A 26,329-nucleotide genomic window follows, 5' to 3' on the forward strand; every position below is an offset into this window, starting at 1 on the left:
AGTACACAAAAACATAGTCTGCTGAGATCTAACCAAATTCCTCAAAACTCATTGGATGGTTTTTAGGGTCAAAAAGTGCAATATTCTTGACTGGCCAAGTCAATCACTTAAGAGGAGAAATTTACAATCATTTACCCATTCTCAGTGTTGCTGGATGGTATGACATGGCAGATGTACAAATACTCCGTCAAAAATCTGTGAAATGACTAGATTCAGACCCATAGACCCATAGATTGTCCGCCTAGATTAGAGTATCAGAGAATTTTGAATTACCCCAATCACATTTTCTTTGATGCTTGTGAAGGGGACGGTAGGCCACATTCTTAGAAACAATATAATATTGTATCAAATTTACTGTTTCCCTCTCTAAGGCCATAATCTAAGCACTACATATCTGACACACTATATGACCGAAAGTATCTGGACACCCCTTGGTCTGGGTCTGTTTTTCATTGTTTGGCCTAGGCCCCTTAGTTTCAGTTTAGACAAATCTTAATGCAATGGCAGTCTAGACCATTCTGAGCTTCCAACTCTGTGGCAACAACTTTGGAAAGGCCTATTCCTGTTTCAGCATGACAGTGCCCCTGGGCACACATTGAGGTCCATATAGAAATGGTTTTGTTGAGAATGGTGCAGAAGAACTTGACTGGCCTGCACAGAGCCCTGACCTTTACCCCATCCAACACCTTTGGGATCAATTGGAAAGCCAGCTGCGAGTCAGGCCTAATTGCCCAATCAGTGCCCAACCTCACTAATGCTCTTCTGGCTGAATGGAAGCAAATCCCTGCAGCAATGCTCCTTATCTAGTATAAAGCCTTCCCTGAAGAGTGGAAGTTGTTATAGTTGCAAAGGGTGGACTAACTCCATATTAATGCCCATAATTTTGGGGGAAATGTTGGATGTCCAGTGTCCACATACTTTTGGCCATGTCATGTAAAAGTTGTGAATCTATACCCAGCATTGTCATCTGCATTATTTAAAAAAGCTCTTTTTTCTCAGGTCTAATCCAAACAGTATTCAGAGTATTTACGACAGGATTTTGTATTCTCTCTAACATTGGCCTCAGCACTGTTAACTGTAATATTTTTCACTTTCATGGCTTCAGAACACAACATTTGAGTGGCATAGGTTAACCTTTAAATGCTTTACTTTTTTAAGGGTGATTTTACTCTGAACGTTTTTGTAACAAAGGGGATCTCTTTAAGAGAGCCATGCATGTGGTGGTGTTCCAGAGACTTGACTGAAACAGTGGAAAGATGGATTACACATTGCAGTAAGAGTAGAATTAGCCAAGGCTGGGGGTGACAATTGAAACACTATGAACCTGATGGACATATGCTTGAGGGATTGGAATTAAATGAGGTGCGTTTTCTGTTAATGGTTTTCACAGGTTTTTCCTTCTGGCTTTCTGTGAGATTTTTCATTGCAGTAACTTCTCTCAATATTTGGTTCTCTGTATTTTTAAGTATTTCATAGTTTTCCTTTTATCATTTTATGTTTTTATTTTTATTTTTTTTAATTGCAGCTCATGTCTTATATTTTTTTCACAATTCTGCTAGTCTCATACTTCGGCCAATTAGGGATCTGGCCTAAGTATGTACAAGCCCTGTACAAGTACAAATTTATCACTGGACCCATTCAGCACTATTGATTAAGAGAGGCCTACAAATTGCTATCCATGTGCTTCCCACAGATTTAGCAGTCTTCATGGGTGGCAGAGTGTAACCAGATTCTGTTTTGCACATATTCATTAGGTAAATTGTGGTTTCTGAAATCCCCTTTCTTCTGAAAACTAAAGGAAACACACTATAAGGCATATATGGAATTGAAGCAATAGCTTTCAAAATCAAAATGGCTGCGTACAGTTCCTTCTCATATCTGGTCTTTACATTTGGAACTTGACTCTTAATCTTTGTAAAAACTGAATAGTGTAATGGTCAGTAGAATCCCCTTCATTTCCTTATACTACACTATTTAAATTTAACTTCCATAGCAGTACTTGAACATTTAAAAAATAATCTGCAAAAGATGAGTTTGTGGTTTTTCTTTTACTTTATTTCAGCCTTTGAATGTTCCTTTTCATCTGTCTCTATTTTGTCATGAAGGTACTCACCCTGAAAATATCTTTAGCATTTTCCATTACCATTTGCGCTGTGCATCTAATAACTGCAGCTGCAAAAAAGAATGCCTGATGCCTACTATCTGAGGCAGACAGACGGGGGAGAAAGCAGCTTTAACACAGGCTCGTAATGATCATCTTCATATTGAAAGAAAATTAGTAGCTGCCAGGTTTAATAATGCTTAAATCACTCATTCTTTTAACTACATGCCTGAGTATGCCTATAATGTGTTTACCAAGGTTTGCCTTATTTAAAACAAGCAACTTTCCAAAATACCTCATGCCAAATGCCTTTGCTTCCTTCTTACTTTAAATGACTTTCGGTGTGGCACTGATTGCATGACTTCTCTCTTGTGTACATCTTGACATGAGAAAATTTGGCTGGAGAACACCTTGGATTATTATCAAGTATTTTCATTTTAATGAATGTTAAGTGTGGCTATCTTGAGCCAGGGTGTCAAAGTCATGTCTTGGAGGGCTGCAGTGTCAGTGCCTGCAATCATCTGCCAGTTAAGGTCTTAGAAACATGTGTGGACTGTTTAGCCAATCATGAACATCAATGAACCAATGGTAATGAAACAAAAAACCAGCGGAAACTGCAGCTCTCCAGGACTGAAGTCTGAAACCTGTATTCAAGAGGACCTTGGATTGTGTGATTTACAACCCTATCAGAGAAAACTGACTGTTGTTCAGTAATTCGTACTTGCATTCGGTGTACATCCATACTCAATCGTCTTCCATCAAGTGAAAACTGACTAATTAGAATTAACGGTCTAAATACAGTGGATGAAGTTGTGCACACAATGCTGTTAGCAAGCGATCATCACTAGCAATGTATATCTAATTGTCACACACCAACGTGACACCCCTGGGAGGAAGATGCAGCAGTGCCAGGGAACACCGTTTGTTGCCTCATGGAGAGAGAGAGAGCGCACCCACACCAACATGAAATAAAATAAATGCCATCTTCAGCCTTCCCCCTCATGGGTTCCAGGCAAAAACAATGAACTAAAACAAACTAAAATAACGAAGACAAAAGAAAACAAAACCGAGTGGAAAATTTTCCAGTTTCTCGCTCGTAGCTGGCCAGATTTTTACCTCTCACTTTTCAGCAGTGGTTTGCTTTTCCCTGTTTTTAAAAAAATAATAAAATTTTTTAAAGAAACAAAACTGAAATTAAACTCAAATAAAGACACTTGCTCTCAGTATGAGCTCCCGGTCTCAGCCCCGAACTGTGGCAAGCAGCACATCTTTAAGCACCTGGGCTGATTAGCTAACACAGCCCAGGTGCGTGTGCTCTCTCCACCAGCTGGCGCAACCGAGACCAATCCGCCTCTCTGGTGGACCGAATGCCACTCTAATCTATGGGTATATTATTGCAGCTATTTCCTCTAGCACTGCACATAAAATCAATATTGAATATTTTCATGATATATATCAGAAAACCAAAATAAAACAGTAATTATGATTCCTAACTGGCTATCAATTAGGTACTTCCATAACGGTTCCATAAGCTGAAAACAAATTCCTCCATGGTTTCACTGATTATCACTATGGTAAATGATAATTTAGCGCAATGATCTCTGGGAACAATGAGTGCATACAAGTGTGCGTCAGTGCATACTTAAAATTCTGGTTCATGTGAAGTATGGAAATCCACATCCATTATAGTAATGTTCTTTATGTTTGCATACTTGCTGTTTGGAATGCATATTTGGCAAACAATATGGTGACTCTGTTTGTGAAGCATCATAACTAGAATACAAGTATGCATAACAGAACACCCCAGTGCCAGTGATGTAATTGATTGCATGTATGTGAGTTAATTGGTGAATCTAATTGCATAACAAGTTCATGTGTGCCAATTAAGGCTATTAATGTGCAGGTGGCCGAAAAGGGGTGCAATGAGAGTGTTGTGGATGTATCTGGCTGCTTGTTGGTACAGGACTGGTTTATGAATAAATGGTTGTGCCCAGTGGTTTCTGAGATTTGTGCCAGGCTTTGGTAGGTCTTAAAACAAGGGGCTGACAACATGTCCACGCATAGTCATCAGTATCCAGACAAAAACCTCTAATGTTCGTACTTATTTATTCAAAACCCTAAAAACATTTTACAAATATAAAAAACATGTTCATCACATACAGTAGTAAATATTTAAAGTGTCCATCATGGAGAATGATGGTGCTGACCCCCAAGTCCGTTAGCCTCTCATGGTGACCACCCTCTCTTTAGCAAAAGTAAATTCCAGCTGAAGGCACTACCATGTCCTAAACATCTGTCTGTTCCACCTCATACCATAAAACACCAGGCTTGGTCAAAAAACACCAGTGTGTATTTTCATGTGTATTTGAAGGGGCCAGTTGTACTTGTTAGCCCAGCTTATAGTACAACCACCTCCCTTAATTCAAGAGAGCAGGGACAAGCATGTGCTCTGCACTGAAGAACATGCTATTAACTGCTGGTCATTTTTACTCTAACTCTCCTGTCCACCAGCTGATTATCTGAGGAGTACTCTTCAAATGTATCTGCTGTAAGCTGGCTTCAGGTGCCTGTTACATGATAGGATGAGGACTAACCCAGTGATTGAAGCCCTCCTGTCCTGGACAGTGTTATGGCCGACTGTACTGCCCTGTGGAGTGTCTGCCACTGTCAACAGTGCCATGATCAGAATTTGATACAGCGCCCCACATGAGAATCTAACCCTCAACCTTATGTGCAACCCCAGTTCCCTTGCCATTATGCTACATTGCCCTCCCAGGGACATACCATTCACGTTTTTGGATATGTTTTGTAAGTAACTGGTAAAAGATTTTATAATAAGTGCAAGTTTTTGTTTAAATAGCATATATTTTTTTCAGATGCAAAATGCAACCATATATAATATCATCAACATTATTATAAGTGGATGGATTATAAGAGTCAAACTGGAATTTAACTGATAAAGCTGATCCTGTGTCCTGTTTGTAAAACAATATTATTGTATTTTCAATCTGTTTCAGGTGGTTGTATTAAAAGCTTTCTTCTCTTAAAAGCTTTCTGCTCTGACCACTAATGTCCATTTCATTTACAGCAAATTCACACACACACATATATATATATATATATACCACATGATTGTATTTGGCATTGTGTATTTGAGACTGAGTTGCATGATTTATATTAGGAGAATATTATGAAGCTCAGCATAGCTGTGTTGTAGACCATGGTAACAAGGTTGCTGCTGGATGTGGTACTGATAGGCCAGTGGTGGCTTCTGCCCCCTGAGCAAGGTACAGCACTAGAAAGTGGTGCTTTGATGTGCAATGATGGGGCAGTGATGTCAGCTTTCAGATGGCACGCTAAGCAGAGGTCCCGACTTTCCAATTTCATTAAATTCCCCTGACACTTACTGCAATGGGTATGAATTACCCAGGCTTTCTGGCTAAATGCCCAGTCAGGTCTGATTTTCAGTCTGGGCACATAATCCTCACCCATGTCAATGACACAATCCTTGCCCCTAAGGTGTAGCTCATGAAACAGAGTGAGGGACAATGACTGTTGTGCATCCCCCAGGTACTGTTGGTACTATACAGTGGTGGATCAGGCTCCCTAATTTTCCTGTGCTTTTAGATAATATGATTTAAGTTGATGTAAAAGCCCAAACAATTACATGCACATTACCATTTAATTATCCATAGAGTGATTTTAACTTCAATTAGGGTCTTAAGGAACCTGTCATTAGACAATCCTAGAAAGTAAAATTGCCCTTGAGGTGTATTTTTTAGTTACATTATTCATTATACCTGTTGCAGTTTTGAAATGTACATTCACTGAGACCATTCGATTCCATCTTTAAATTATTTCACAATACCTTAGTGTGCTATTTTGAGTTAGTTGTACGTTACATGGGATCACTGTTACTATACGTGTATTTCATTTAACTTGTGTAATGCTCATAGGCTGTACAGTACCTCATGTACTGTCTTACATAACTGCAATGTGTTACTCTTAAATACTATATTTTTGTTAAATAAGATTAACAGTGGTTTATATTGATATTCTTTGCTCAGACTTTAGTAACATATGATGACTTTCCAAACATAGAAATAAAAGATAAATTATGTCCTGGTTGTCCAAGATTCCCCTGAAATTAAACTTCTATCCTTGACCCAGAAATAAACAAGTCATCCATTAAATTCCTTATCTCTTAGGAAACAGTGATGTCATATTTCTTCCCTATACATGAACATGTCAGTGAAATAATGCAAGCAGCATTACATTCATAGGAACATCTTGAACTTAATTCAGTTGTATCTGTAGTAATTGATTTAATCTACACTTTAGATTGAGGTGAACGTGCCTTATTTTCAGTGAGGATGGACACTTGGGCTTAAGTTTTGTCATCTCAAGTGCCATCCAGTGGTGGTCCATAGAATTGCAATGCAGTGGAGACATACATGTTCAGGATAGAATGCTGTTTTCTTCAGTGAAAGAGAGATTTCTTTGGAATTTCCCAAAACAAATTTAATAGGAAGTAATTGCAATGAACAAATTTTGTCAAAGTAGTACTTTTCAGGCCCCTGAATTTTCTTTCTGCAGATAATGGAAAATAGATGCCCAAAAGTGGTTGCGGGGTCCACCTAGTGGTTACATGTAAGCAGAGATTCACCCATCCGATTCCCTTTTCTGTATTCTAAACATTATGTCTGCTTACCTTTACAGTAAGATGGTTCAATGCACCTTATCTCTCAGGAATAATTATCAGCAATAGTAAAAAAAAGAAACACTTACAAATGTGGTGCTGTGTTCAAACACTGGAAGGTTGTCAGTACAGTGCTACATGGCTATTTAGTCATTGTTTGAGTGCATAATTTGGGTGCCCATTTAGGAAAATATTAATAGTTACTGTCACCCACCTGCTGGTCAGAAGGAAATGAATTGTGTTTTAATTGTAGCAAATGGTTTTTCAGTAAATGCACACTCGTTTTTTTTTAAACCCTAAGACTTTTGAAAGTAACACTCTAATTTGTATTGAGAAAAGAAAGAGCAAAGTGAATGTTTATTTTTCTAATAGTTTGAATAGAAGCATTTTACATTGCACAGGCAAAATTCATTTTTAAATTTTAATGCTGATGCTAATGATGCAAATAGTTTGATTATAGATCATTTAGAATTTATATTAACAGTAACAAAATGAATAACGAAAACTAAAATGACATTTTTCATGTAATTTTATGTGAAAATTTTTTGTATGGTAAATCTCTAAATATACCTTTCCTTCTACACTCTGTGCAGATATAAGCAATAAAGGAAAATGCCCTCAGAAAGGCACCTGCACAGAAGTCGATGGATCATCTACAGTTTTGTTCTCATTGAGGTAAGATTTGGCTTGGACAGTGTGCCACAGTGGCTACTGTAGAGGCTAAACTGAATATCTGTCATACCCTTTGAGAAAGCTGTTTTACATGAATGTTGTATAAATGTACATATACATTATTTAAAATACAGTGCCCTCCAGAATTATCTGCACCCTCAATTAACGTGAGCAAAAAATGCTTGATAACATCCACTTTATTGTTTATCAAATGCTTTCAGTGCTTAGCAATGTGAAAAAATTCTACAGTTTTATTGTGATAAGACTGCTCAGAGGGGGAAAAAAACTTTAACACAGAATAATTTTTATTCTGGAAAAGATGTGTCACAATTATTGCCCCCACTGCATTTAATACTTTGTGCACTCTCCCTTTGCCAAGATAAGTTTTTTTCTCATATAATGATTGGTGAGGTGGATGTAGAGGAACACATATGATGGGATCGGAGGCCATTCCTCCATACAAAATCTCTCCAGATCCTTTAGAGTCATTGGTCTCTACTTGTAGAATCTCCTCTTGAGCTCTCCCCACAGGTTTTCAATGGAATTCAATCCATTATTTCATGCATTGGATAATGGCTCCCATAGAATAATTCCTCATGTTCTACAAGGAGCTCATATTGGAATATAGTTGGAATAATAGTATATTGGAAATTTACAGTGACTGGAAGGCAAAGGGCCAGAGAACATAGTCAGATTATGGTGATAAATATCCCAAAAAATCTCTGCATATTTTCCTTCAAAATTGAAAGGAATTACCAATCGGGGCATCTTTTATGATATTAGAGGATCAGATATGAGGATATGATATTGGTGGCTCCTCTCAGTTTGCTTGTACACCTGTGGTGATGCTGGGGAGTATATAAGATATAAAATAGATATAGTATATTTTCACTGATGTAGACAATATGCTGAAAGGTTTGAATATATTTTGCATAATTTCAAATAAAAATTGTTGAGTGTGGATTTTTTTTTATGAAGGTCATTAGTTACTGAATTTCAGTGATAAATATACCTCCTCTTAACCCAATGAACAGAATTAAGGACACTATTTATTTATAAAATGTAAATGAATCAAGGTAAACCACAGCCAAGATATTCATGTTGTATGATATTGTTTCAGTCTAACCATTAGTAGTTCAGGACTGGGAAGTAATCACAGCTACCCTCAATAGCACAAATCTGAAGTGAATGCACAGAATATGAGCTTGTTGTGTTGTTTTTCACACTTGAGAGAGTGTTTCAAAGGCCAAAATCATCCTGGATGCCTGGGGCTGTCATAGTGAATAATGCCAGTAACCATGTCAGAAAAAAGACTGGTAATTATGACTCCACCATTACAAAAACACAATGCAGGAGGGTCATAATTTGCTTCTGCTAAAAGAGAGGAATTAATTAGCTACACCGTAATGGCTGTGACGTTTTTTTCTTTCACTGAGGACTCTCAGCAAACAGGATGCAGCCAAGAGAATTGAAAAAAGACCAGGTCACAACCTAGTACATGGCTGAACCGAACCGGCCGACCAATGGTGTAACTTCATCAGTCAGTCACTCAGTCACAGACATGCGTGGTGTAACTTCATCACTCACTCAGTCACTCAGTCACAGACATTCACGTTTATAGGGCTGGCCCCGCTGTTGCGGTCCAGCCAAAAAAGCCTTCTGCTTCAAAACACATGATTGAACTCTGCTGACACGTACAGAATGAGCATAACAGGATGCTAACAAACCTGGGCTATGTGCTTGGCAGACAGTAGTTCGGCAAGTTATAGCTCGATTGCCAATCTCAAAGTCACATGTAGTGATTGGTTTTATTCAAAGTTTCTGCATCAAATAAGGATACTGAAGCAGCATATTCTTAAGGAGAGCACCTTGCATTGTCTGATGGGTCATTTATCTTCTGATATCAGCTAGTGTAGTCTAATCTCACATGACTGGGTTCCCAGTTGGAACAGCAGAAATGCTGTTATACTGTAGTGGCTGGTAGTGAGAGTATAAATGATTAACAGCACCAGAATGTCTTTTACTTCTTGTTCTTGATTTTCTTATTCTAAACAGATATGAGATTTTCATATACGTTTTTAGCAAGCCTGACTAAATCACAAGGCGAGAACTCTAAAGCTTACCACATATTGATTAACAAGCACTATTAACATGCGGCAAACAGCTTGGAATATTGGCTTACAGTTAAAAGAGTGGTTGCCAAACAACAAAACAACCAACTGAATTTTACAGGTATATATGGTATCGATGCAAAAGTAGAGCACTTGAGAGTTATGCAGAAGAATAGTTCAATACCAACACTGGTGGTGACTGTGCATTAGCTAAATGGCTGGCTACTTAAACGCCACACATGCTATATACTGCTGTCTTTCCATAAAACTCCATGCATGTCAGTTTTAAAATCCGTTTTTCTTTTGATTGAGTTTTTTATTCGGTTTTACTGCTTTGAGAGAATTGCTGGTTAGAAATTCATGTTTACATTTTAGGCTTCTGAAAGAGCGACTTTTACGATTCTCTGAAGAAAATTATCCAGCCATCAGATAATCAGTGCTTGCTATGACATGGTACTCACACGGAAAGTTTGTTACCTATATTACGTTTAGTCCAATTAATATTGCTTCACACTCTCTCTTTCTGGTATAGCCACCATTCCTTTATTTATAGTACTTTAAGTACTACACTAAAACTTATACAGTAAAAGCAGTCATGCCTTGTTACATATTGGATCATGGTCAGCACTACAACTGGTAGCAATGTTGAGTTAGCCAAGGAACCTTTTGAGGATTAAACCTACTGTAACCCTTGGGATATGAAACATTCTTGTGTCCTGCTGTTATGTCAAGCATGTAGTTTCCTAATGATGTAGCCCAGACTATGAGCGCCTTAACAAATTAAGCACTTGCAATTGAAAACATATTTTAACACAGGGTGGAGTGGAATATACTTCATCATCAGAATGGATGTGCTGTGTCAGTGACAGGAGTGTCATCTCTGCTTGTGTCTACTGTTGTTTTGAATGGCTTGGAGTTGTGAGTTTAGCATGTCTCCAGAGGGGAAAAGAGATTGCTAAACACAGAACGCACCAGTTTGATCTGCCCTGCACAAAAGAAAAATGCCCTAGAACTGACAAAGTTAGTCTATGTTGATCAGGCCACAGAATATGAGGGCACAGCTTATGTTTCAGTCCTTTACTTGTTTTTAAATAATGACAGGAAGAATTCTGCATTACATTTCTATTCAGACAAACAGAAATGAATGACAGAATACGCAAGTGTCTGAAATTATATGTTGTTATCAATTTGAGTGACATGTCGAAGAGCCAACTGTCAGTATAGGCTTTGGTGCTGCAGAGAGATTGTGCAGTTATTTTTGGATGAGATAGGCAGCGGAGGGTTGCACAGGATCCCGCACAGAAAACAAGGCTTTGGGTCTCTGAGAAAGTGACTGGGAGAAATTGGCGAGGTTACTCTCAGCCTCGGCCGTGTGAAGAATGAGGCTGCCATGGACTTCAGGGCTCCCTCAAAGCACACAAGATGTTCTTTCCTTCTGTCAAAGACACCGCGGTGCCTAGGCTGGTCCCACAGCATTCAGTCATGAGCCCACTGTGCTACTAATGCACTTCAAAGTGCACAATGCGCTGCTGCATGTGGCCCAGGAGGTGTGGGGCTGGAGCGAATCCTATTCGTCTGCATCACATCAGCCCGTTCGGAATGATACTTAATGGTCAGGTTTGCAGGTTGAGGTTGAGAGTCAACAAGTGCGAATGTGTCTCAGGGAATTGCTGAGACAATGCAGGGCCTGAGGCTCTGCGCCACTCCAGAACTCAGGCTGTAAACCTGTCACAGAGCCCTACATTTTGAAATTTGAAAAGATACAAAAAAAAACAAAAAAACTGAAAAGGTACAGTATGTTTGCATATACAGATTTATATATTTTTGCGAGGTGAAAATAACACATTTCGAACCTTCATTAACTTATGTTTGCCTATGTAAGACTCATTATTTTGCTGTTCTTCAATAAGTAAACAATTAAGAGCTACAATTCTTGTTTTGATTTAAATGACTTCATTTATTCACTGTCTGAATAATTTGATACACTGAATTATTGTATTGCTGTCTTATATGTGTAGACAGTAAATAAGCTGATAAAAATGTGAAACATTTTTATGCGCCACATCCATAACTAGGCTAGTTTTAGCCACAATATCTTACAGTATAATATAATGCATGGTCATCGCTCCCTGGTGACTGGTATTCACAAATTTGGGTGACAGGCCTCTTGGAATGAGATGTGCTTAAAATGTGTGCAAGCAGGATATTAGCTCGTAAATATTTGTAATCCACAGATATGCTTAGTGTGCACAGACTGACAGTAATCTTTGTGGTGTTAGCTTGGCACTACTGAATTATATTCCTCCAAATTAAAGTTAATACTAATCTTAAAAACCTAAGATGTGTTCAACTTCATATGCTATTTGTTTGATGAACAGTCTGCTTCTATTCAGCTTATTTGTCCAGCACAACTTTTTTTAGTCAAGGGGATTAACTTTTTGGTGGGTGGATATGTGTGGCAGTTAATAAATTATTTGGGTGGGGCCCCAAGGAATGCTTTGCCATTAAAATTAATGCATAATTCAAACTACACATTCACAATTCCCAGCATTTAATGGAATGCTTTTATTCATATCCTACATACAGTTTCCAGTTTTATTTCAGGCTCTGTGACTAATTCATTGTGCTTGTTATTCCTAAAACACAGAGCAGCATAACGTCTGACTTGTCAGCTCCACTAGATGACGCCGTTTTAAAATTCTTTTCCCGTTGTGGCATTGGAGCTTGAGGCTAACTGCTGTTGTGCCTTGGGAGGGCCTTCTTTTCTCTGTTGAGATGACTGAGGACCTTGCTATGTGTTTTCTTCTGCACTCACAACTATCTTTCATTTAAAATAATTCAGTATAAAAAATATTTATTTAAAAAGAAAAGCCGATTTGCAAATAGTATACTACAGTATAATTGAAGTGCAGTTATATCAACCAATCCTTCAGGTAAGCTAAAGTATAAAATAGTATACTTCACTTACACTTAAATCAGTAATGTAAGGAAAAAGCCTTATATTTTTGCCTGAACCACCCCCTCATAACATATATGAATCAAGTCTGTTTTGAAAAATGTTTGTGTAAAATTAATGAACAAGATGAGACTATAAAATGTGAAGCAAAACAAAACAGAGAGCAAAACAAACTTCAAACTAAAAGTGATTCCTGAAGCCTGGTTTGATGTGATTCCAATTTCCCAAGATAGTTTCACTCAGATGAACTATAAGTAAAGCCTTGTGTGATACAATTGACGTATGAATGGCTGTTAAACCTCTGTTAAAATATACTTCTCACTTAATATGCATTTATAGAGCAATGTCTGTCAAACTGTGGCTTCCACTTTACGTTTGTTTGGACAAAATATATCTGGAAATCACAACATAGTACACTGTTCAGACAGTAATATTAAAGAATAAATAAACAATTGATTATAACATGGGAAGTTTTGCAGAATCCAGTACAAGAAATAATTGTTTAGGCTTGAAAGATCTAAAGATCCCACATTTTTCTCAACCAATAGACACTATGCAATAAAAATAATTTTACTGTTATAAGCTGTGAACTCTGTCGGAATGTAGACCCTTTTCAGACACTAAAAACAGAATGTAAATCAGATTAAATGAAGAAAACATTTAAAAAATAGTCATTCATAAGAGCATGAAAGACCAATATACTGATGTTGGTGAACACTATCATTATAATTTAACATGCTGTTTGATCATGAAGATATATAAATAATTTGAGTTATTACATGACCATTTATCTTGGAGAGTCAGCAAAGAAATATAGAAATCTTTCCAAAACTAGCTGTCAAACAATAATATGTCATATCCAGTTTTTCAAGTACTGTCACTGAAAGTCACAAATTCTATTTGTCATTTTAAGTTACATTTCAAAAGAAGATATGTATGGGATATGAACCATACAGTATATAGCTGTATTATTCCATTAGCTCAGAACATGTCCTGTTTTTTATTTAAATCCCAGCTGTGAATATGTTTATCTTTATTGTTTGACAGCTAATTTACATTCTCAGAACGGCTTATTTAATAAAATCTTTACAGGAAAGAAATTCTTCTTGCTAGTCAGTTATTCCACCCTGGTAAAGAATGTTATTTGTAATTAGCAGTTGCTGCAATCATTTCTGACTGACACTGTGGCAGAAAACTAGAACATTTCAAAGAGGTACATGCAAAGTCATGCATATCATCACAGAAACATACCTTTCTAGTTCTTAATTTCAAGTCCATATTATGTTAAGGTAATATTTTTCCGTTTTAATACAAGTTGGTTAAATAGTGTCTTTATACCAGCACTCCAATGATTAAAAGACTTACAGAAAGTTCCCAAAAAGAATCTGTAAAAAAGTATGAGTGTTCAGAATAAAAGATAGAACAGTATCTGTGCTTTACCATACTTTTAGATCAAGGGCTGTTTGAAAAGCTACAGTGTCTCTCTTACTGTGTGCATTAAAATTACATTACATTACATTACATTTATTTGGCAGACGCTTTTATCCAAAGCGACGTACAAAAAGTGCATTTCATGGTCATAGACAACTGCTAAACACAGGTTCAGTAAGGTACAATACTTATTATGTACAGCTATTTCTAGCCAAGAACACAGTTCACACAGTGAACACTATTCTGACCTAACCTCTGCAAAGCCAACTAGGCAGAAGAATAAGCTACAGTATTAGGACAAATACAAATTACCAAAAAGTGCTGGGATGGGGCAACATGTAACAAGTGTAAATTAAGAACACACATGAATTTCATGGATGCAATTATCGACATTTTAATGACGGGAGCCTCTTAACTTAAAGTATTTTCCTCTCTTCTGTATCCAGGAAGTAAAAAAGTTCAGTTCTTTGAGAGTGAAGTGGACTCATTGGGGACCTGGAGCTTATTGTCAATATAGGAAATGGGTGCAAAATGTGCTCCTACAATGCACACAGGCTTTCATTTGAATCCATTCATAGAACAGTTGCAGTACACATCTCAGCCAGAAACCTAGCACTAAGCAAACCACAGAATGCAAAGGACAGCTTTCTATGTGAGGATTATCTCACTGTAAGGAAAGCTTGCATAATGAAAAATAATAGAACTCCATGTTTTATATATATATATATATATATATATATATCAACATGAGGACCAGAGTTTTGCCAATGAAAGTCAAGGAAGCCATTATGAGGCAAAGGAATAAGAAAAAAACAATCAGAGACATAGAGCAAACCTTAGTCTAACTAAAATCAACTGCTTGGAACATCTATATGAAGACAGAGAGCACTGGTGAGCTCAGAAATCACAAAGAACCTGACAAGGTAAGGAAGATCTCTGCAGTGAATGCAAGTAATGTGGCTTTTGGGGGAACTAGAGCAGATAAAATGCTTCTGTACACTTCAGAATTCATTCTGTTGCTGCTCTCAGCAGTTATATGATCAATGAAGACAAATGAGCCAATATCTGTGGCAGGCCAAAAAACAAAACAAACAAACAAAAAAAAAAAAACATGTTTCACAGATGAGGGGGGTGCTTTGGATTTTGGGCCGTTCCCACTGCCTCCACACTTTGCTTTTGCCATCACTCTGATGAAACTGAATCTGGTCTCATTTATCCACTCAAACTTTTCTCCAGAACTCTGTAAGTGTTTCCATAACTTTTAGGTGCGTCTTAGCACACTGTAACCTGGTAATCCTGTTTTTGCGGCAAACTAGTGGTTTGCATCTTGCAGTGTAGCCTCTGTATTTCTGTTTGTGAAGTCTTCTGTGCACAGTACTCACTGACACCTCCCTCCTGAAGAGTGTTTCAGAACTGTTGGACAGCTTTTTTGGGGTTTTTCGTCATTATGGTGAGAATTCTTTGTTCATCAACTGTACTGGTCTTCCTTGGCTTTGTGATTTCAGAGCTCACCAGTGCTCTCTTTCTTCTAAATGATGTTCCAAACATTTTATTTAGCCTAATGCTGGCCAAAGGCTTGGCCTATGTCTCTGACTGTTTTTTCTTATTTCTGAGCCACACAATGGCTTCTGTGACTTTCACTTTTCATTCATGGCTAGAATCAAAACTAGATACTGAAAGCTCTCTTATACCTACACTAAGAAACAATTGAACACACCTGACTAATTGTGTTTGATTACAATTCTAAAATTTTGCAGTACAGAGTCAAATCAATAAAAAATGTATTTGTCCCAAACATTATGGAGCTCATTGCATGTATATTCTGAGTTTGAACTTAATGAGTAAAAACATAATGTGAAATAAATGTTCCATTTAAACACATTCAGTTTAGATTATGGGCTGACTGATACATATTTTACTCTGATACTCTGATATTTCAGGGCCTATAATGTTAATCTTGAAGACTCATTATATTCCTCGAAGTAGCCTATTGTTTCAGAAATTCTACTTATATTGCTTAATCCTTGTATGCGTCATAGTTGTAGCACTGTTTAAAGCAATGCTCCCCAGCATTGTACATGCAAACCACATCTATGTTCACCCAAAAGAAAGCTTGAGTAAATAATGGGACACAGTGCTTAAATAAACATACGAGGAATATGCTTACGGCTATTCAGCATATTTGCATGTTTTATTAATTAAAACTGTAATGACCCCCGGGGAGGGCCTTGATGAGCTTGATCTAGTTTGTAATTATCTTTTCATCAGTCACCAGGAAGCAGACCTGCATGGAAGGAGATAACCTTGTTATACAGAGGCATTTGGCCTTATTTTTCATGTTACATGACTCCTGCTTTAGTTTAAGCATGATCTTTTTATTATATAATTAATTGACTGAAAGCGTGTATTATTGGCCTGAAGGATATTTCAAGGTTTAGTTAAACATGCATGTTCCCCGCAAAAACACATTTAATCCTTTCCTAAGCCTTGCGTTTTTTATGATTTATTTATTTCTAAATTAGACCCGTCTTCTGTATTATTCATGCCATGCTGTACATTTTGTTACATGTGATTGCATCAACATGTTATTTAACGTACTGTAATGTACATGCCCTGAAACTGTCAAAGATGGAATATTGATATGTCCTTCATGTATTTTGGTGGTCGAAAATGACAGATTGGAGCAGTTCAGGTGTGTCAAATATCAGCTAACCTGTGCCAGGCTAGAGACGTTGCTAACCTAGTACATTACATTACATTACAGGCATTTGGCTCTTATCCAGAGCGACGTACAACAAAGTGTGTAACCATAACCAGGAACAAGTATGACGAAAACCCTAGAGAGAAGTACCGGTCCAAGTGCAGGGAACAACCGCATAGTTCAACTTGGACCCTGAAGGTTAAACTGTTTAACACTAACACAAACGAGAACATGCAAAACGAGAGTCTATGCAAAAATACAAGCAGTAGTTAAGACAGGTGCATTAAAGTCACCTACAAAACAGCTACCTAGTTACAGCCCTAAGCTTACAGTCATTTGCAGGGAGGTAGGGTGGGATGGGGAGAGGTGCAGCCTGAAGAGGTGAGTCTTCAGTCGTCGCTTGAAGTGGGTCAGTGTCTCAGCTGTTCTGACCTCCACAGGGATAGTATTTTATCTATATAAAATATGTAGGCTGCCTGATTCCACATCACAACAAGGACATTCCTGCCTCCTTCCTGTCAATCTTGCTGTGAGGAAATTCTATCATTGCCAAAAATATTTTCATTCAAAAAAGCTAACCGGATCCCTTCAGATTTTCTGGGGAATGATGAAGCCAGTAGATTCATTTCTGATGAAACATGGTACACAAATAAGCCTGCGCTGCTTGAAGCACAGCACTTTGAAGTTTCTAGTTGTTGCTTTGCCTTTTAATAGCAAGCATCAATGTAGATGCTGTGATTAAATCAATTACTTTAGTTGTACAGTCCCTATAAGGGGTTCTGCATAATATATTCTTTTGTTATTTTGCATTTTTCCGTTCTTTGTGACTTCATTTTTATTTACTTTCTTCTAGCCTTCGGTGAATATTTTGTTGTAAGGTTTTTTCAAAAACACCATGCTTAGAACTGAGATGAGGCTATCTTTGTCCGTGATCTGTTTTTATATGTGTAGCCTTACTCTGTTATAGTGTGATCTAGGTCAGTGTGTAGCTATGGGCTTGCAAGAAGGTTGCTATGCAAAATGTACAGTAAGCATTTTTTATGTGCTTAGTACAGGACTTATGTTTATAAGACACTGCAAGACATTTCAACAAAACAACACAAATTGGTAATTGCAAGACACATTTTATTTTGTCTATCAAAAATGGATCAAAATCTAAATATTAAAACAGATATTAAGTAAAGACGTTCAGGCCAGGCACTTCAGCTGAACTGAGATATCAGCTCAGGCACCATAAACAATTTAATGGACTGGTGTTTCAAAACACTATCTGTGGTGTTAAAAAAAAAAAATCTGCTGGTAGCATCTTTGCTTTTGAAAACAAATTAATTAAGCTGAATTAAATTAAGTATGCAATGTCATAATAGTTTGCACGGAAAATAAACATTTTAAACAATATGATTGAAAATTACAAAGCTAGAGCAGTACATGAACTAAATATATGACCAAAAGTTTCTGGACATCCCTTGGTCTGGGGCTGTTTGGGCTAGGCACCTTAGTTCCAGTGAAGGCAAATCTTAATGCTACAGCCTACAATTACATTCTTGACAATTCTGTGCTTCCCCAGCAGTCTGGGGAAGGCTCTTTCCTGTTTCAGCACGACAATGCCCCCAGGCACACAGCAAGGTCCATTTAGAAATGGTTTTGTCAAGAATGGTCTGGAAGAACTTGACTGACTTGCGCAGAGCCCTGACCTCAACTTCATCCAACACTTTTGGGATCATCCTAATCATCCAGTCAGTGCCCGACCTCACTAACGCTCTGGCTGAATGGCAATAAATCCCTGCAGCAATGCTCCAACATCTATTATATAGCCTTCCCAGAAGATTGGGGGTTATCATAGCAGCAAAGGGTGGACAAACTCCATATTAATGCCCATAATTTTGGATGAGATGTCAGGTGTCCATATACTTTTGGCCATGTAATGTATATTTCAGTTGAACTGCACAAAAAATACATGCACATTAATTACCGAAATAGTGGAAATACCATGGCTGACTTCCTCTTTATACCTGTTAACATTTTATGAATTAACTTAATGATATGCAGATACAGAAATTAAGCAGTTCCTACTGTAATGAACTTGGCCCCATACACATAGTTTATGGATTGGAAGATGCTGTAGATGCAAAGCAGGTTAGGCTGCTTTAGATTTTAGTTAATACCATGAGCCAGCAAACTGTATTCTCATACGCTGCACAGTTTGTTCATGATTTATGTAGTACTCTACTAATTCTTGGTTGTAGCAAGGCATGACATAAGATTCTCAATTACGAGATTAAAAAAAAAACATTTTTAAATGCCGAAGTGCGTCCTATCAATAAAAATGTCATGTGTTTTATTTGTTGTTTTTTTACATTTTGCTATTTCTGCACTTTGCAATATAGTACAAGAACAATGGGGGAGGTTATGTAATGACACTGGATCATTTTCTCTGTTCTATGCTTGTTTTTTTGTTAAGGCCAACCTCGCTGGCCCAAAGGGAATTTGAAAGTGGCAGAAGGATTTTTGTTTAATGCCCCTTCATCTGTCTCTTCTTTTCAAGAAACAATCAAAGCTCATCTTTCGTCATCGCGGAAAAAAAATGCTTTTATTTTGATAACATCACTATCTGTACTTAGCCACACCTATTTCCATTCAATTAAAAACCAGTTTATTACCAATTTTCCTGTCATGATGAAAGCTGAAATAGCATTAGGTGTTAAGCAGTTAAAACTATTTAATTTTCATGAGGATAAACTATTTCATTCATTGATCTCTGGAAACCACAATTTCATTGCTTCATGTTCAACGCTGTGTAACATTTCTGTCAGTACAGGTTTAGGCTGTGGTTATTAGCTATATTTTGGGGGTATCCACTAGCATAAGCATAAGATAATACATTTGATAGCTGTAAATGAATAAATATCTGTTGATAAATGTTTTCCACCAAAGTTGGAATAAAACAGCAATAAAATGTGCCATTATGAATATCAATTAATAGAACTGTAAAATGTAGAGCCAAATTCATTTGAACTGATTCTGTAAATGCATCATTACTTAATCACACAAATTGTTACTTTAGTTATGTATTGAGGCTCTATTATCTCTAAGGTGTTGAAGATGAAAGTTAAACCCAGGGTTACATGCCAACAGTAAGTGACTGAAAAGTGTGAATGTGACAAAACTTCAGCCCTAGCACAAGGGCCATCTTAAGGGAATTATATAATTGCTGTACAAAGAGGTCACCATAAAATAAAATAAAAATTCATTTTTGCATTTCATACTCTGATGCAACCAATAAATTTAAAATAAAAAATGTATTTAGGTCATGCCAAAAACATTGAGGCATTTAACAGACACTCTTACACAGATTATATTTTCACATACAATCTATTTATACAGCTGGATATTTTTTTTTACTGAAACAGTTCAGGTTAAGCCCCTTGCTTAAGAGCACAACAGCAGTGCCTCACTTGGGAACTAAACAAACAACTTTTGTTGCAAGGCCAGGTCCACTGCTGCCAAGAAAGCAAACACTATTAATCCCACTATTAGCCGTCACTTCAGTTGTTATGATCTTAGCATTGGCCAGAGTTCTGGTCTAATAAGGTCAAAGACATGTTTCTGTATTTGCTGAATTATAAAATAAAAAAATACAAATCCCCCTCCCCCCAAATTTGACACTAGTACAGTGACAGATGGGCCATGGATCACAGAAGGCTCCTATGAAAATTAGCAGTTGAGGCCTGAAATTCCAGTTACTGGATGTGTTTGTCCATCCTTCCACATGACTGAGCCTGTGGCATGACTGTGTGGCTCAAGGAATTTCCTCTGATCCAGTTTCCCTCTGTGGGTACCCAGCAGAGCTTTTAACTGAAATATGTGCTCCAGAACTGTAATACAGATTCAGACATCAGCAACCACGCTGCAGCCCCAGCCAAGCCTTAACCTACTTACTATATGGTGAAAAGTATGTCTCACTGGACCTTGTTCAACCTCAGAACAAATGTCGTATTAACATCATTCCTACCCGCTACAAAACAGCTATATTCAGGAAATTGTAACAGCTGCCCATCAGTGGTTATTGAGCAATAAAATGCTTTTGAAAAATGATCACTTATTTAAATATACCAACCAAACAATTACGTTACTTTCATTTTGTGGGAGTTAGGTGATTTATGCTGAGTTGAAGTGTTTCTCCATTAATTGTTTCTAACAATGCAATGTGATTAGATCAACGTGATGCATTTCAATTTGGAACAGAACATGGGACATTATAAAAGCACATGAAATCGCTTTAATTCTAACAATACCTAACAAATTTGATAAACAATTTTGTATACATATTCAGCCAACTTATTTGTAGAATTTTGGGGCACATAATGTGGAAATTATATTAGCAATGATTTACTGAACATTAAACATGATTTACTGAACAAAACGACTATTTATCATACGGAAATGGTCCATGTAAGTCACTATTTGGTATGCGCCTATGCAATAATTATACATTGGAATATTCTATGGATACAAAAGATGAATATTTGAATAATCAACCCCCTGCACCCCACAATTCCCCCCGAGCGCTGCACAAATCTAGCTCTTTCTCTGCAAATAATAACTGCTATTCATAATTTGAAGCAGGGAAGTCAGTAGTTTGAGTGAAATATTCACATTTAAATTTTGGTCATTGTAATGAATCTGGGTCCTCAAGACTGAAAGTTATGTATTTTATATTCCAAAATTCAAATAATTTCCTTAGGCACTGCTTAACCTGAAATGTGCTGCCTCTGTCCTTCAGCGGATACATTTCTTGCTCCGCATTGGCCTATTCATATGATTCATGGCTGCATTGCAGTGCAAGTTTTCTGATGCTGCAACTTTTAAGAATTATAATTAATAAAAGCACTGAAAGGTAATCAATTTAAACAGTGGATGTGATTAGCTACTGTTGAATACTGAAATGTTTTCTTGTCATCACAGATAGCAGCTACGGAATACAGTGAGAGCTATTTTCCTGTTGGTAGCTTTATAACTGTCTAGGTGAACTGACTTAAGTTGACAGATTGCAGTAATGGTGGGTGCAGAGTTCAATGCCACTACTGTTGTTATTAATGCTACTGCAATGGAATATGCCTTGTTTTAAAATTAAAACTCATGTACAGTATATTCTCATGTATCACTGGGCGTATTGACTTGGGATGCTCCTAAAATGGTCACTATTCTTTAAAAGACATTTTCAACCAGAAATTAAGCCTATGGGCATAAGATAATGCAATTCATTGTTTCTAATTTCCTGCATGTTTTTTCATACCCTAACATTTAAAATTCAATTCATAAAACTTGACCAGATAGAGATACATATGTCTTGTTATCTTTATAACATTAACAGTGAGTCTTTAATTCAGTCTATTTCTATTTAAAATATATAATCAATTTTAGGCTTTCTGTCAAGTTCATTATTTTTCTGGAAATAGTCTCTGACTGCAGACCGTTTCTCTGATAAAGGCAATATGCCAAAACATTTCTAAAAATTCATTAAAAACAGATGTTATTAGACTGCTATTATTGACATTGTGTCAGTTCACTGGTACCCACAGGCAGTCATTTCTGAGCAGGAGTGACGGTATTTCGCCGCGTGGCTTTGTATTTTCTTCATACTACTCTTTACCTTTCAGAATAACTTATAACATTCAATTCTGACATTACATTTCTCATTTGCATACTCTATGTGCTGAAAATTTCTTAAATGAATCTTGTGAAAATGGATCTGAAAGGGGTTCTGAAAAATGCACATGTTCACTATGGATAATCACGTCGTGTGACACGGTTGGGTAAATCAGGAATTCTGGCTGTGTGGCATAAATTGAAATCAGACACCCAGAAATCCCATTGCTGTGTGACAGGACATTTCTGACGAGTTAAGAGTTGTCAAAATTGTTAGCCTATGGCAAAGTCTTCAGAATGTTATTTTCAGTTTTAACAGGCTATTTTCCTCCCAAATAAGTATTTGTTCTTAAAGACATTTTATATATTGAATTCCTGTAGATTTACTGTATGATATATGCTACCTTTGTAAGTCATAACGCATATTGGAGAACGCAGTCTGCTGTGCTGAAATTATGTTATGTACAGTATGTTGGTTTTTATATAGCCTACTATATTTGATAAGGGAAAACAAGAGACGTAACCCTAAAATTGCGGGGGCAGTTGTCCGCAAATTACGATAATCTTAAAAGATCAACCGGATCCAATGAACGACAGTGCTGCTGTTGGAGGACAAGCCTATAGCATAGACAAGTTGCTGAGAGTCATTTGCTGATCACAGATGTTCCACGAATGAGGCTTAACGCTGTGTCACTCATTGCTTGGAGCGTGCAGTGCTTGTACAAATCCCTCTCATATGTGTAGAGGCGTGCGAGCTTTCTCTAGTTGCCTACTGCACGTTCATTTCAGTCATATTGCTTACAATATCACGGCCACAGGGCTGTGCCATGCCAAAGGCACTATTTTGAATATTATTCAATGTATCTAAACGAGCATTCAGGAAGATCACGGAGCAAAAGGGAACTATGACCAGGTTGTGCTAGGAGGACGAAGAGGAAGGAAGACAGCAGTGCTTTTCTGATGAACGTGGATTGATAAATGTTATTTCTTTTACCGTTGACGATCATGCTTTATTTTCAGCTGGTGATAATGGCTGGGACTGTCATGCTGGCTTATTACTTCGAGTACACCGACACTTTCAACGTGCACGTACAAGGATTTTTCTGCTATGACAATTCCTATACGAAGCCCTACCTTGGACCTGAGGAGTCGAGCGCTATTCCTCCAGCCCTCCTTTATGCGGTGGTCGCCGGAGTCCCCACACTTGTGGTGAGTTATCCTCTCGCCGTATACAATCCACTGTATGAACAGTGCAGAGAGATGCATCTTAATATTCTATGTGGTCTATTTAGTCGGAGTCAGACAAGTAAGTCAATGCATGAGTTAAAAATGTGTTTAATGAGTGCGCTCCAACACGTTATTACACAGACGACGAACATGTACTCGACTGTTTGCAGCATAACAAAAATACAGATGCAGTACCCACTTTTTATCATATGGTAGATGGACTGCAATATGTTATCTACCCGCAAGTTGCTATATTTCTAAGTGTAAACGGCCATGATATAATGTTTATTCAAACAGGACCTCTTATATCCTGTTTTTATATTAATTTTCTTTTAAGCACTTTTGGATGCAAATATATGACAGATGTCATACAAATAAAGTTTTTCTGATTATTATTATTATTATTATTATTATAATACATTTTTTAATATTTATTATTATTATCTCGCTACCGGTTTATGTAGCATATGAAGACATGAAGTACCAATTTACACGACCTAGGCTTTTTTCTTAGTTGGATGTTGTTGGATATGGTCTTTCATGTCATTTGTTTTTTAAATTTGGCTTTGTGTACCATATGAAATATTTTCCCCCGTTATACTTGAGACCAATCAACTACTTTCAATTCATTTATTTTGATTGCCATTTTTTAATTAACTGTTTAATGTGATGCCTATTAAAGTCAACTTCAGGAAATGTCAATTTTGTTCATTTCTGTGCTCTCCTTTCTGGTATTAGGAAGTTCTATACACAGCTAACATGTATATTCAGCATATGCTGTAATGCCTGCTAGTATTTGTTCTATCTAGCTTCATTATAATATTTTGTTTTATTTTAAAGACAGCAAAAACTGACATTTCTTTGATCAGGTAAAATCAAATAATAACTTTTAAAACATGTTTGATTGTTTGTGATTACACCTGAATCAGTGACGTCTCTCTTCTCATCTTTCATGCTAAGATTCATCACAATTCACAGCACATTATAACATTTCAGGCTGTGTGGCTTTTCTTTCCTAGATATACAGTATTAAACATATGGTAACTTACTAGCAAATTATTCTAAAATAGGTGGTGTCACCATTATGAAACCTATACATTGTAAATAACAATACCACCTCTCTGTATGTATAAGACTCACACATATTACAGCCTACATACCAAGATCTGTCAGACATTGCATATGGAAGTTCTGCTTCTGTAGTTACAGAATTTACACAGATTTTTTTGGAAAGAATGCAGTAATCCTTAGCTCATGCCATTGAACTGACTTCAGCTCATTAGTGTAAGTTGAGCAATATGCATACAAACATATGCAGTTTGAAGTCGTACACCACTAGTGTGCTATATCTTCATACAAGTTTGCATTAAGCATTAGATTTTAGAGACATGTGCCAAGAAACGTGTGTATCATGAAATGTTACCTATTTAAAAACAGTAAAAGGAAAGATTAAACCACCTACTAGTCAACAACCACATGTATACCTTTGCTTTACATTTTCAGCAATGTATTCAGTATGAGTGTTCAAAATGGTTGTGCATTTTAGCGCTGAGTACAGGTTTACAAAAAGATGGAATGTACAATGTAACCCTGAGAAAACCAAATATTCACTGTAAAATCTTTCTGTAAAATGAACTCTGATTGAGTATCTTTAACTGTAATAGAGTATGTATTGCCCCTTTTTGTGTAACTCTGCTAGAGTTGTTTTAACACCAGTCATTTTGGAGTTTTGATTACGATGAGCACCATTTAAAATATACTGCTCACTGAGATGCAAGTTACAGTACACCTGTTTTGCAGGAGAGTTTAATTGATGAAATAAAATTAAGTATCCAGAGGTATGCACTTCTGTAGAGTTTGACACCTCTCTTAAGTGTATAATTTTAAAAGAGGTGTCAAACTCTGTCCATTATGCTGATAACACAATAATCATCGGGGAGCAGCAATGTACACTGAATTTCAACACAGTACAAAAATACACAAACTATTGGTATTTCTAGTCAAAACTCTCACTCACACAAATATACATTTTTTATTTTAGAGTGCTGTTACATGATCAGCAATGTCATAGTTATCACACAGATTGTAAAACAGTACACAAGCACCTCAAAGCAGTTATTCAGGTATATAAAAAATAACACATTCTCCAGAGGCTATCCATGATGGCTGAAGCAGACCAGTACCTAGCTAGTTGCCTTGCTTTATTTTTTTGGAGAGGCCTATAGTATGCATTATCCTCATATCTAGTCTATGTGCATGTCCCAAACTCCCAAAAATAGAATTAACAGTTGGGACTTGTAGCCTAGATTATCTATCTGATTTGGCAATACTTGATGTTTTTTAATGGTTCTTTCAGAGGAATATCTAATACACAGCCCACTTCCATTATGGAGAAAGCAACAGCAACAATATTAGGTGCATTCACAATCATGTTTAGAAATACTGTGATGTTATTGCAGTGCTTCAACCAACTATACTGAACTCATGAATGTTTGTAAATCACTGTTGACTGGCACATGCAATTTATTTCACAATGAAATCAACAATGCGATCCTGCCTGGAGATACACAGTCGCCTATATGCACGTTGCCCTTTGATGATGCGAGACACTGATTCCATGAACTGCTTTTTCGAGGTGCTTGCTGCGGTGTGGCTCCTGGTTTGCGAGGTGCTAATGGCAGTGTTATAAAGAATGGAATGTGATGCAGAATGATCTGAAAATACTAGACATACTAGCTTCCCTTATATCTGTGAGCTAGTTCAGTGCCGTTGTTGTAGTTGC

At 37.1% G+C, this 26,329-nt stretch overlaps 1 protein-coding gene and 1 long non-coding RNA gene across 8 annotated transcripts in view; one reads left to right on the forward strand and one right to left on the reverse strand.

Moving 5' to 3' along the window:
* Positions 1-26,329, forward strand: part of plppr5b (phospholipid phosphatase related 5b) — a 67,367-nt gene that overhangs the window by 1,778 nt on the left and 39,260 nt on the right. For 5 of the 7 annotated variants that reach the window (XM_064332204.1, XM_064332205.1, XM_064332208.1 and 2 more), the window contains exons 2-3: positions 7,394-7,475; positions 23,341-23,529. In XM_064332204.1, the coding sequence (XP_064188274.1) occupies positions 7,413-7,475; positions 23,341-23,529 (252 nt within the window). In that variant the 5' untranslated portion in view covers positions 7,394-7,412. Of the gene's footprint in view, positions 1-7,393; positions 7,476-22,157; positions 23,530-26,329 lie in introns of those variants that run through there. The other 2 variants (XM_064332206.1, XM_064332210.1) reach the window with 2 other exon arrangements.
* On the reverse strand, positions 999-3,746 carry LOC135253202 (uncharacterized). Its single transcript, XR_010329553.1, has 3 exons — positions 2,975-3,746; positions 2,114-2,202; positions 999-1,785 (listed from the first exon to the last, which is right to left on the reverse strand). It is a non-coding gene; the product is annotated as an uncharacterized LOC135253202 (long non-coding RNA).

The sequence above is a fragment of the Anguilla rostrata genome, chromosome 4 (assembly GCF_018555375.3).
Source record: "Anguilla rostrata isolate EN2019 chromosome 4, ASM1855537v3, whole genome shotgun sequence".
Taxonomy (NCBI): domain Eukaryota; kingdom Metazoa; phylum Chordata; class Actinopteri; order Anguilliformes; family Anguillidae; genus Anguilla; species Anguilla rostrata.